The 12,175-nt window shown below is 44.8% G+C and overlaps 1 protein-coding gene across 6 annotated transcripts in view; it reads right to left on the reverse strand.

The window, feature by feature from the left end:
* nid2a (nidogen 2a (osteonidogen)) overlaps nt 1-12,175 on the reverse strand; it is a 113,210-nt gene that overhangs the window by 94,639 nt on the left and 6,396 nt on the right. For all 6 annotated transcript variants that reach the window (XM_036962901.1, XM_036962900.1, XM_021584308.2 and 3 more), the window contains exons 3-4: nt 8,998-9,236; nt 3,072-3,745 (exon numbers count right to left, since the gene is read on the reverse strand). In XM_036962901.1, the coding sequence (XP_036818796.1) occupies nt 3,072-3,745; nt 8,998-9,236 (913 nt within the window). The remainder of the gene's footprint in view (nt 1-3,071; nt 3,746-8,997; nt 9,237-12,175) is intronic.

Raw genomic sequence — 12,175 nt, forward strand, 5'->3', positions numbered from 1 at the left:
ACATTGTTTTTTATTCCAGGGCCGTTGCACTATCACCACAGCTGTTTTACTCCTAGGCCTATAATCATTAGGATCAAGAATATAATAGGTAGCATAAATAGCTTATATAGAAATATATAATACACCTTTCTCTTGCTTCCATATGCCAATTGTTGTATTAGTTTAACCGTTAACTTGAATCACTTTATCCCAGTGTTAACCAGCCCACATACACTAGAGACAACAACCCTGTTGACAATACATAATCTATCTATTTGCCGGTGAAGAATAATCATCCTTTACATTTTTTATATTGAGATGTATTTTTTAAATGTAAAAGGTCATAACAATTATTTTAGAATCATATAGGCCTACTCCAATAGAGAACCTAGGCAGGTTTTTTTAATTATATAATCCTTTATCCTAGCCCTATAATACATCTATTCATATTTATTACATTTTAAAAGCAAATCATTCTGATTCACATCGGCGAACAAGGGCTGCACTATATAACAGCTTTTAAGTTATAATATACCCGACCTCTACAATTAGGACATATGATATTTAGCATGCACGAGAGCACCAGCTTTTCTGGATGACTGTGTGATAACGCTCTCGGTAGCCGATGTGAGCAAGACCTTTAAACAGGTCAACGTTCAATAAGCCGCAGGGCCAGATGGATTACCAGGACGTGTACTCAAAGCATGCGCGGACCAACTGGCAAGTGTCTTCACTGACATTTTCAAAAAAAAAATCATTCCAAAACTGTTTGACCAGATAAAATGCTACTGCTGGAAAAACGTATGTGTTATGGCTTTACACCCCCTGCTATATTGTGGATAAAGAGTTACCTGTCTAACAGAACACAGAGGGTGTTCTTTAATGGAAGCCTCTCCAGATAGAATCAGGAATTCCCCAGGGCATCTGTCTAGGCCCCTTACTTTTTTCAATCTTTATTAATGACATGCTACTGGCTTTGGCTAAAGCCAGAGTGTCTTTGTATGCATATGACTCAACACTATACATATCAGCTACTACAGCAAGTGAAATCACTGCAACTCTTAACCAGTTGAATCTATGGGGGCGCTATTTCATTATTGGAAAAAAAAATCGTGCCCGTTTTAAGCGCAATATTTTGTCACGAAAAGATGCTCGACTATGCATATAATTGACAGCTTTGGAAAGAAAACAGTCTGACGTTTCCAAAACTGCAAAGATATTATATGTGAGTGCCACAGAACTCATGCTACAGGCGAAACCAAGATGAAACTTCAAACAGGAAATGAGCAAAATTTCTGAAGCTCTGTTTTCCATTGTCTCCTTATATGGCTGTGAATGCACCACGAACGAGCCTGCCCTTTCTGTCGTTTCTTCAAGATGTCTGCAGCATTGTGACGTATTTGTAGGCATATTATTGGAAGATTGGCCATAAGAGACAACATTTTCCAGGGGTCCGCCCGGTTTCCTTTGTCTAAATTGGTGCGTAATCTTCAGGTGCGGGCATTTTCTCCTGCGATTCAGGAGAGAAAGCACACTTCCACGAACGATATATCATCGAAGAGATATGTGAAAAACACCTTGAGGATTGGTTCTAAACAACGTTTGCCATGTTTCAGTCGATATTATGGAGTTAATTTGGAAAAAAGTTCGGCGTTTTGATGACTGGATTTTCGGGTTTTTTTGGTAGCCAAACGTGACGATTTCTCCTAAACAAATAATCTTTCAGGAAAAACTGAACATTTGCTATCTAACAGTCTCCTCATTGAAAACATCTGAAGTTCTTCAAAGGTAAATTATTTTATTTGAATGCTTTTCTGGTTTTTGTGAAAATGTTGCCTGCTGAATGCTAACGCTAACGCTAACGCTAAATGCTACGCTAGCTAGCTACTGTTACACAAATGAATGTTTTCCTATGGTTGAGAAGCATATTTTGAAAATCTGAGATGACAGTGTTGTTAACAAAAGGCTAAGCTTGAGAGCTAGCATATTTATTTCATTTGCGATTTTCATGAATAGTTAACGTTGCGTTATGGTAATGAGCTTGAGGCTGTATTCACGATCCCGGATCTGGGATGGCTAAGTGCTAGAGGTTAATAAAGAGCTGCAGTTAATTTCAGAATGGGTGGCAAGGAATAAGTTAGTCCTAAATATTTCAAAAACTGAAAGCATTATATTTGGGACAAATCATTCACTAAATCCTAAACTAAACTGCTTGAAGAAACTCTGGATTGTAAAACTGTCATGATCAAAACATGTTGATACAACAGTAGCTAAGATGTGGAGAAGTCTGTCCATAATAAAGCTTTGCTTTGCCTTCTTAACAACACTATCAACAAGGCAGGCCTTAGCTTTGTCACACCTGGACTATTGTTTTGTCTAGTGGTCACGTGCCACAAAAAGGGACCTCGGAAAATTACAACTTGCTCAGAACAAGGCAGCACGGCTGGCCCTTAAATGTACACAGAGAGCTAATATTGTAAATCTCTCATGGCTCAAAGTGGGGGAGAGATTGACTTCATCACTATTGTTTTTGTAAGATGTGTTGACATGCTGAATGCACCGAGGAGTCTATTTAAACTACTAACACACAGCTCGGACACACATGCATACCCACAAGACATGCGACCAGAGGTCTCTTCACAATCCCCAAAGCAGCAACTACTCTTCCTGGGTTCCAAACACATTAAGCTATTGGGGATCCCTAATAAATACAAATACTGACCCTAGGATGGTGTCAGAGTGAGGAAAGGCTGTTTCAATTATAAACAGAAGTGACCAGCTTACAGGTCAAGAGTGTATCAGAGATATAAACAATGAAACCAAGGCATTATGGTGAATGAGAACAGGTCCTATCCAGCCTTGAGTGCAAAGTTGGTTTACAGATGGACAGAGTGAAAGGCAGACAAAAAACAAAAAAGACAAAAGGTGATATACATGAGTATACAAGAGGAGGTCATGAGTTGCATCAGGTATGTTACAAGTACTGGGTTGGACTAAAAGCCTGCAAATCCACTGTGGGTTCTCAGGACCCCACAGTGAAGAACACTGACCGAACTAGCTAGCTTAAGAGAGAACTTCAGACTTGAACCCACCTCCTGTGTCAAAGTCCACGTCCTCCTCCTCCACCACGCTAACAAAATGTCCGCCATGGGGGGCAAGTGGGGGATCGCTCTCCATATGAGGGCTGCTCTCTCCCCTGTTGTTGGGGAACACCTCCAGGACCGTGTGCTCCGGTCGAGGGACAACCTGGGGGGCTTGTGCCTGGGGCTGGAGCTGCTGCTGTTGTTTCACGTCCTCCAGAGGGGGCTGGTGGGGCTGGTTCCTGGGCTCGGGCTCCCGGGCTGGGTACTTGGCCGGGTACTCCCCTGGACCCGACGGACCGGATGCTGGAGGTGGCTTGCCATGGTTGTCATGTTCACGATACTGGGGGTCAGAGGTTAAAGGAAGGTCACCTCCATAGGGCTGCAGGCGGGATTGACCCGGGAGGGCGCCATGGTCCAAGTGTGAGGGCTGGAGGAACTCTGGGATAGTGGGGGACTGGAAGTCAGGGTCGGCGATGGGTGGGTAGTCCTCGTCGGGTTCTTCTTCGAAGATTTCGGGGTACTCTAACTCTGAGTACCCTGCAGTGGTGCTGTCATCGCCCTCCTGGCCTCTAGGAGGTGGCGTGGCGAGAGCAGCACCCACAGCGGCGGGCACAACATTCTCGAAGGAGTAGCGGTTGCCGATGTGGAAGAGCCATACACCAGGTACGCCAGTATTACCAACCCTGAGGAAAGGAAGAAAAGGAGAAGAAGCATCTTTATGCAGTTCAGGAGAAGGAAACTGCATGTACTATCTATCTTACTACGAAGTCCTTACATAAGGTCTCTGTAAAATGTGTCAAAACAGTTGGAACACTTAAAAACCTTAAATAACAGATTCCAGCTTTATAACATCAGATAAGCTATTCGATATACGGTTGAAGTCGGAAGTTTACATACACCTTACCCAAATTTAAACTCAGTTTTTCACCATTTCTGACATTTAATCCTAGTAAAAATTCCCTGTCTTAGGTCAGTTAGGATCACCACTTTATTTTAAGAATGTGAAATGTCACAATAATAGTAGAGAGTGATTTATTTCAGCTTTTATTTATTTCACCACATTCCCAGTGGATCAGAAGTTTACATACACTCAATTAGTATTTTGTAGCATTGCCATTAAATTGTTTAACTTGGGTCAAACGTTTCAGGTAGCCTTCCACAAGCTTCCCACAATAAGTTGGGTGAATTTTGGCCCTGAAATTTTGGTAACTGAGTCAGGTTTGTAGGCCTCCTTGCTCACACACGCTTTTTCAGTTCTGCCAACAAATGTTCTATGCGATTGAGGTCAGGGCTTTGTGATGGCCACTCCAATACCTTGACTTTGTTGTCCTTAAGCCATTTTGCCACAACTTTGGAAGTATGCTTGGGGTCATTGTCCATTTAGAAGACCCATTTGCAACCAAGCTTTAACTTCCTGACTGATGTCTTGAGATGTTGCTTCAATATATCCACATCATTTCCCTCCCTCATAATGCCATCTATTTTGTGAAGTGCACCAGTCCCTCCTGCAGCAAAGCACCCCCACAACATGATGCTGCCACCCCCGTGCTTCACGGTTGGGATGGTATTCTTCGGCTTACAAGCCTCCCCCTTTTTCCTCCAAACATAACGATGGTCATTATGGCCAAACAGTTCTATTTTTGTTTCATCAGACCAGAGGACATTTCTCCAAGAAGTACATTTTTTGTCCCCATGTGCAGTTGCAAACTGTAGTCTGGCTTTTTTATGGTGGTTTTGGAGCAGTGGCTTCTTCCTTGCTGAGCAGCCTTTCAGGTTATGTCAATATAGGACTTGTTTTACAGTGGATATAGATACATTTGTACCTGTTTCCTCCAGCATCTTCAAAGGTTCTTTATGTCACGCACTGACCATAGAGAGCCTTTGTTTCTCTATGGTGTAGTAGGTCAGGGCGTGACTGGGGGGTATTCTAGTTTATTATTTCTATGTGGGGTTCTAGTTTATTATTTCTATGTTGGTGATTTGTATGATTCCCAATTAGAGGCTGCTGGTAAACGTTGTCTCTAATTGGGGATCATATTTAAGTACCGTAATTTCTGGACTATTAAGCGCACCTGAATATAAACCGCACCCACTGGATTTTTAAAAAATATGTATTTTGTACATAAATAAGCTGCACATGTCTATAAGCCGCAGGTGCCTACCGGTACATTGAACAAAATTACCTTTACACAGCCTTTAAACGAAACACGGCTTGTAACAAAAATAAATAGGCTTTAACGAAACACGGCTTGTAACAAAAATAAATAGGCTTTAACGAAACACGGCTTGTAACAAAAATAAAAATAAATAGCAGTAAACAGTAGCCTACCAAGAAAGTAATTGGTCACTATCTTCCTCCTCCTGTGCACTGAAACCACTGAAGTCATCTCCTTCGGTGTCGGAGTTGAATAGCCTCAGAATTGCTTCATCCGATGTTGGATCGTTTTCATTGTCGCTCTCGTCACTTTTATCAGGAGACAAATTCCCCGCTGAGCTCATGCTGCCCTCTTCAACACGCAGCAGTCCAGCCTTTCGAAACCCGTTGATGATAGTGGATTTTTTGACAATGCTCCACGCTGTCAGGACCCATTGGCAGACTTGACCATAAGTTGCTCTTCGCATGCGGCCCGTTTTAGTGAAGGATTTCTCCCCAATTGTCATTCTAGCCTCCCACTGAACACGGAGCGCCACCTTAAATGCACGATTTACACTGATGTCGAGTGGCTGCAAATACTTTGTTGTGCCCCCAGGAATCACAGCTGGAATTGAGTTTGTCCTCTTGATGGCTTCTTTCACAGAATCTGTTATGTGGGCCCTCATGCTGTCCAACACGAGCAATGCCTTGTTCTTGTGAAAGAATCCTCCCGGTCGCTTGCCGTAACACTCCGTATGCCATTCATGCATTAGGCCTTCCGTCAACCATCTTTTCTTGTTGACTTTCACAACAATGCATTTCTCCGTGTCCTTGCCATGATGAGGGTGACAAAATGACAGAATGATGGGAAGTTTGAGCGCGCTCAACTTACGTCACATTATGTGACAGTGCTCAGTTTTTTTGCAGCATGATGCTTGTGAAAGCGGGAAAAATCCATAAATTTGCCGCATCATTGCATAAGCCGTGAGGTTCAAAGCGTGGGAAAAAAGTAGCGGCTTATAGTCCGGAAATTACGTTATTGTTCCCACCTGTGTTTGTGGGATATTATTTTGTGTTTTGTGCACCACGTAGTCACGTTTCGTTGTTTCTTTGTTGTTTTGTTGTGGGGTTCACTTACTTAAATAAAAAAGATGTGAAACCCAGATAACGCTGCACGTTGGGCCGAGTATGCTTCCAAGACAATTGTGACAGAATATCCCACCACAACAGGACCTCGTGCTCAGGAGGATAAGGTATCCTAGACTTGGGAGGAGATATTGGATGGGAAGGGATCCTGGACTTGGGAGGAAATCCTGGCAGGACAGGATCGCCTTCTTTGGCGGCAGACACAAGGAGAGAAGGGAGGACAGCGACGGCGCCAGGGTTCATGGCCACATGGAAAGCCGAAGAAACAGCGCAAATTGTTTTTGGGGGGGACACAAGGGGTAGCCGAGGAGTGAACCAGAGCCAGTCTGGGAGAAGAGGGAGAAACTGGACAAGAGTGAACGGAGAGAGTCAGAGACCGTTAGTGAGTGGATGGAGATATTGGAGGAGAAAGAACAGAGAGTTGTGGAGTTGGTGGAAGATGCACGACATTTGCCCTAAGGAGCATGTTAGCAGTTTAATGCCACCTGAGTCAGCTCCCCGTACTCGTCCTGAGGAGCGTGCTATTAGTCTGGTGAAATCTGTGCCGGCTCCACGCACCTGGTCTCCAGCACACATCCACAGCCCAGTAAGTCATGTGCTAGCTCTCCACACTTGCTTTGAGGAGCGTGTCATTTGTCCGGTGCCATGTGTGCGGGCTTTACGCACCAGGTCTCCAGTGCGCCTCCACAGCCCAGTACGTCCTGTGCCAGCTCCACGCACCGCGTCTCCCCAGTCCGGTACGTCCTGTACCAGCTCCTCGCATCCGCCCTGAAGTGCGTGTCACAAGTCCAGAGCTTCCGGCGACGGTCCGCAGTCCGGAACCTCCGGCGACGGTCCGCAGTCCGGAACCTCCTGCGACGGTCCGCAGTCCGGAACCTCCTGCGACGGTCCGCAGTCCGGAACCTCCTGCGACGGTCCACAGTCCGGAACCTCCTGCGACGGTCCACAGTCCGGAACCTCCAGCGAGGGTCTACGGTCCGGAGCTTCCAGCGAGGGTCTACGGTCCGGAGCTTCCAGGCAAGGCGTCCAGTCCAGGTCCAGGGCCAGAGCCTTCCTCTGTGTCAGCGTCCAGTCCAGCTCCAAGGCCGGAGCTTTCCTCTGCGCCAGTGCCCAGTCCAGACATGGCGTCCAGTCCCGCTCTAAGGCCTGAGCCTTCCTCTGCGCTGATACCCAGTCTAGGCACGGCGTCCAGTCCCGCTCCATGGCCGGAGTTTTCCTCTGCGCCGATACCCAGTCCAGGCACGGCGTCCAGTCCCTCTCCATGGCCGGAGCCTTCTTCTGCGCTGATACCCAGTCCAGGCACGGCGTCCAGTCCCGCTCCATGGCCGGAGTCTTCCTCTGTGCCGGTGATCAGTCCAGACACGGCGTCCAGTCCCGCTCCATGGCAGGAGTCTTCCTCTGCACCGATGTCTAGGCCAGGGCCGGTGTCCAGTCTTGGCTGGATGGCTGGATCTGCGGGATGAGCGGGTTCTTCGGCCCTCCCCATTTGGTTTCAGGTTTTGCGGCCGGAGTCCGCACCTTTGGGGGGGGGGGGGGGGGGGGGGTACTGTCATGCCCTGACCATAGAGAGCCTTTGTTTCTCCATGGTGTAGTAGGTCAGGGCATGACTGGGGGGTTTATTAGTTTATTATTTCTATGTGGGGTACTAGTTTATTATTTCTATGTTTATTATTCCTATATTATTTCTATATTTGCATGATTCCCAATTAGAGGCAGCTGATAATTGTTGTCTCTAATTGGGGATCATATTTAAGTAGTTATTGTTCCCACCTGTGTTTGTGGGATATTATTTTGTGTTTTGTGCATCACGAAGTCACGTTTCGTTGTTTCTTTATTGTTTTGTTGTGCGGTTCACTTACTTAAATAAAAATAGATGTGGAACCCAGATCACGCTGCACGTTGGCTCGAGTATGCTTCCAACGATAATCGTGACACTTTACTGTTGTTCTGGGATTTATTTGCACTTTTAGCACCAAAGTACGTTCATCTATAGGAGACAGAACGCGTCTCCTTCCTGAGAGGTATGACGGCTGCGTGGTCCCATGGTGTTTATACTTGCGTACTATTGTTTGCACAGATGAACGTGGTACCTTCAGGCATTTGGAAATTGCTCCCAAGGACTTGTAACCCAGACTTGTGGAGGGCTGCAATTTTTTTTCTGAGGTCTTGGCTGATTTCTTTTGATTTTCCCATGATGTCAAGCAAAGAGGCACTGAGTTTGAAGGTAGGCCTTGAAATGCACAGGTACACCTCCAATTGACTGAAATTATGTTAATTATGTTAATTAGCCTATCAAAAGCTTCTAAAGCCATGATGTCATTTTCTGGAGTTTTCCAAGCTGTTTAAAGGCACAGTCAACTTAGTGTATGTAAACTTCTGACCCACTGTAATTGTGACACAGTGAATTATAAGTGAAATAATATGTCTGTAAACAAAAATAATATGTCTGTAAACAAAAATGACTTGTATCATGCACAAAGTAGATGTTCTAACCGACTTGTCAAAACTATAGTTTGTTTACAAGAAATGTGTGGAGTGGTTGAAAAATTAGTTTTAATCACTACAACCTAAGTGTATGTAAACTTCCGACTTCAACTGTAACTAACTCTATGTTTGGGACTTATGCCATAAGGAGTAGTGATGTCCTGTACTTACTGGTAGAGGTTCTTTAGACTCTGCTCATTGCTGGTGACGCTGTAGTAGGGTCCCTCCATCCGAGAAAATATGAAGGACACTTCTCCCCTGCTAAAGCCAACTCTAGCCGGCAGCTCAATCTCCACATTGTAGGACTCTTTAGGGCGCGTCCCAAAGAAATGCAGTCCATCCTCGGGGTAGAGGAAGAGGGCATAGGAGTCATTCTCATCGTAGGCCACCACCGCCTGGAACGTGTTCAACTACAGAGGAGATAAGAGGGTGGAGTAAGTGCACTGTTCGCACAAAGCCCTTTTAGTTTGCAATCTTGCATTTTACCTTTACAGTTTCATTGGAAATGTTTTGCATGGCATTTACTGTTCATGGAATTTGAAGACGCTTTTATTTCAAGTGACTAGCTAACAGCAGTTCTTTTCCTAAGTACATGGAGTAGCCAGCCAGAGTTCTCCGAGCTCGGGGTGTCCGGGGTGCCAAGCCCCCCTAAGTAATTTTTTTGCTGAACGAGCTCTATTTTGGTGGCCTCTGGCACATTCTAATGCCTTGATTCCATCTGAAATACAAAGCTAAATTATTGAATAGTTTAACAACTTTACCTCCCAGATTGGTAAAATGAGTTGTGGTATTGAGTAGAAAGATGTGACTTTACAATTTGAAATGAATTCAGTGTATGTTTAATTGTTTTGGATATCGTCTAGGCCTAGGCCTAGGCCTATATGATCAGGGCTATTTTCTAAGAGAACATTTAAGGGATACAAAATGACATATTGGTTTCCTTACCCTGTAAGCAGTCAAGATATGACAGCAATCCTGGCTTTAGTTTAGTTTCTGTGGCACTGTTCCACATGATATGATTGCTTTCTTTTAGCTTTCTTTTATTAGGCATTTTCTCAGCTATCTGCAACTGTCACTGATCTGTTTCACCTGTCCTTGTGCTTGTCACCAACCCCCTCCAAGTGTCAATCATTTCCCCCATTATCCCCTGGGTACTTATACCTGTGTCCTCCGTCTGTCTGTTGCCAGTTCGTCTTGTTTGTTCAAGTCAAACAGCATTTTGGCTCAGCTCCTGCTTTTCCCCCATCTCTCTTTTTCTCATCTTCTTGGTTTTGACCCTTGCCTGTCCTGACTGAGCCTGCCTGCCGTCCTGTGCCTTGCCCCACTACTCTGGATTATTGACCCTTGCCTACCTTGACCTGTCATTTGCCTGCCCCTGTTGTTGCAATAAACATTGTTACTTCAACACAGTCTGCACTTGGGTCTTACCTGAAACCTGATAGCAACATATATGATGAAGCATGTGTTTCTGCTACACAGAAAGCAGCAGTTGACTACTCCATTGTCTACACTTTCATTAAATAAGTAGGTCTATATCAATATCTTTAACAAATAGCATATAAGTATCATGGGCTTTTATAATAATTCAATATTTATTTTATCATATTTTGGACCAGAAAAAAGCTCTCTCCACTACCAATTGTTCCTGCAGTGAGGATTCACCATCTTCATCGAATGTTTTCAAAATGTAACTGCAGATAATGGCCAAAAAGTAATGGTAGACTACCAGAATACAAATTAGGGAGCCACTTGAATGGCTCTCTTACTGATGCGATTCTATGTACAAGAGGACCGTTTTCGTTAGCATGATGCTAACGGTACACAAAGTGGTTGACGCGCACCCCGCACACACACAGAGACAGGGGCATTCTCATGGAAAAAGTAGCTGGCTGTTTAGCCAACGGCCGGTGCTTATGGAAAACATTGGAACAGAATAAAAATGGGTATTTTGGACTCCCATTGACCTCAATGTATGATTCACACAAAAGTTAACATTTTGTGTATAAGTCTCAAGTAAGGATTTAACCGTGTATAAGCAACAAACTGTGGTAGCATTATCTGTGCAATAACAGAAGTGTTTAGAGTCCAGAATCAAAAAGCCACACCACTTAAAGAGCCAACTGAAAGTGAACAGAGCTTCAATCAAACTCTGTAACAGCTCTTTCCAAGTACAGTATAGTACAGTGCACTGGATTCCATTTCTTATCCTCTGCCTATTAGTGCCCAGGGGACAGACAGTCATCCTCTAACATTTTAACACTCACTCCCCATGTTTAAACTTCACACCACTCTCCCCCGTACCCCCCACTCCAAAATGTTGACCGAATATCATTCCTGTCCTCCAACTTTTACAGGAGCGTCACCGTTTTTACAAGCCGGGGTTTCTCACCAAATGTGCCCCCCCGGAAACATTTCCCCCCATGCCCTTTATGGAGTTTTTTAAAGGCTGTCCTCTTCCCCCTCCAAGCTGGTTTTCACACCCTTTTTAAAGAGGTCCAGCACACCACTAAAAGGTTTAAAAGACCATAATTAAATGTGTAGCGGGCTTGTGAGGGGAACCGCTCTTGATGTCTTGTCTCGTGCAATTTGTTATTATTACAAGCAGTGTGGTTTTCTGAGCCGTTTAATTAAATGTGTGGGAAGTGTGGGAACACAAAAACTTCAAGAGAGCGGCTGAGTGGGGGTTACGTCTTAAACCGTTGAAGAGGAGAAGATGACTTCTCGATGGCCACACACAGTTTACAGACCTAGACTGATATAGTTTGGGAATGAGAGCAAATGGTGATAGAGGCCCATATCTCACCCAGCATGGTATTTTCAACTTTGAGGACAGAGATACCCCCCCAACCTCTCTTATCTCTCCCTAGACCTGTATGAAATCCCCCCCCAGCTCCAGTAATTCAAGAAGCTATCCCAGAGCAGAGCTATCACCTTCATCACCACTGTCACAGTAAAAACAACCCCCTCCTCCACCCTCATTCCCCCATTCCAGACCCCAGAGACAATCGTGCATCTGGTTCAGAGAGAGAGGGAGCGAGAATAGAGAAAGGGAGAGAGAATAGAGAGAGATGTGTGAGAGAAAGAGAGAGAAAGAAGACAGAGAAATAGTGAGAAAAGCGAGAGACAGAAAGACAAGAGACAGACAAGAGAGAAAGACCCTCAGGCTTACTAATTCCACAGCCCCCACAGCCCCCCCAACCTACCCCCGCCACAGAAAAGTTCCCTAATTACAAGACCACACTGCCTCGGAGCAGCTTTAGAAAACAAGCCCATATACAAGATTGTTTAAAGATGTTATTGTAAATTACTCTTCCCACGTGTGGCTATAGGACGAGGGCAAGCTTAGATG

Source organism: Oncorhynchus mykiss, chromosome 25 (genome assembly GCF_013265735.2).
Source record: "Oncorhynchus mykiss isolate Arlee chromosome 25, USDA_OmykA_1.1, whole genome shotgun sequence".
Taxonomy (NCBI): Eukaryota; Metazoa; Chordata; class Actinopteri; order Salmoniformes; family Salmonidae; genus Oncorhynchus; species Oncorhynchus mykiss.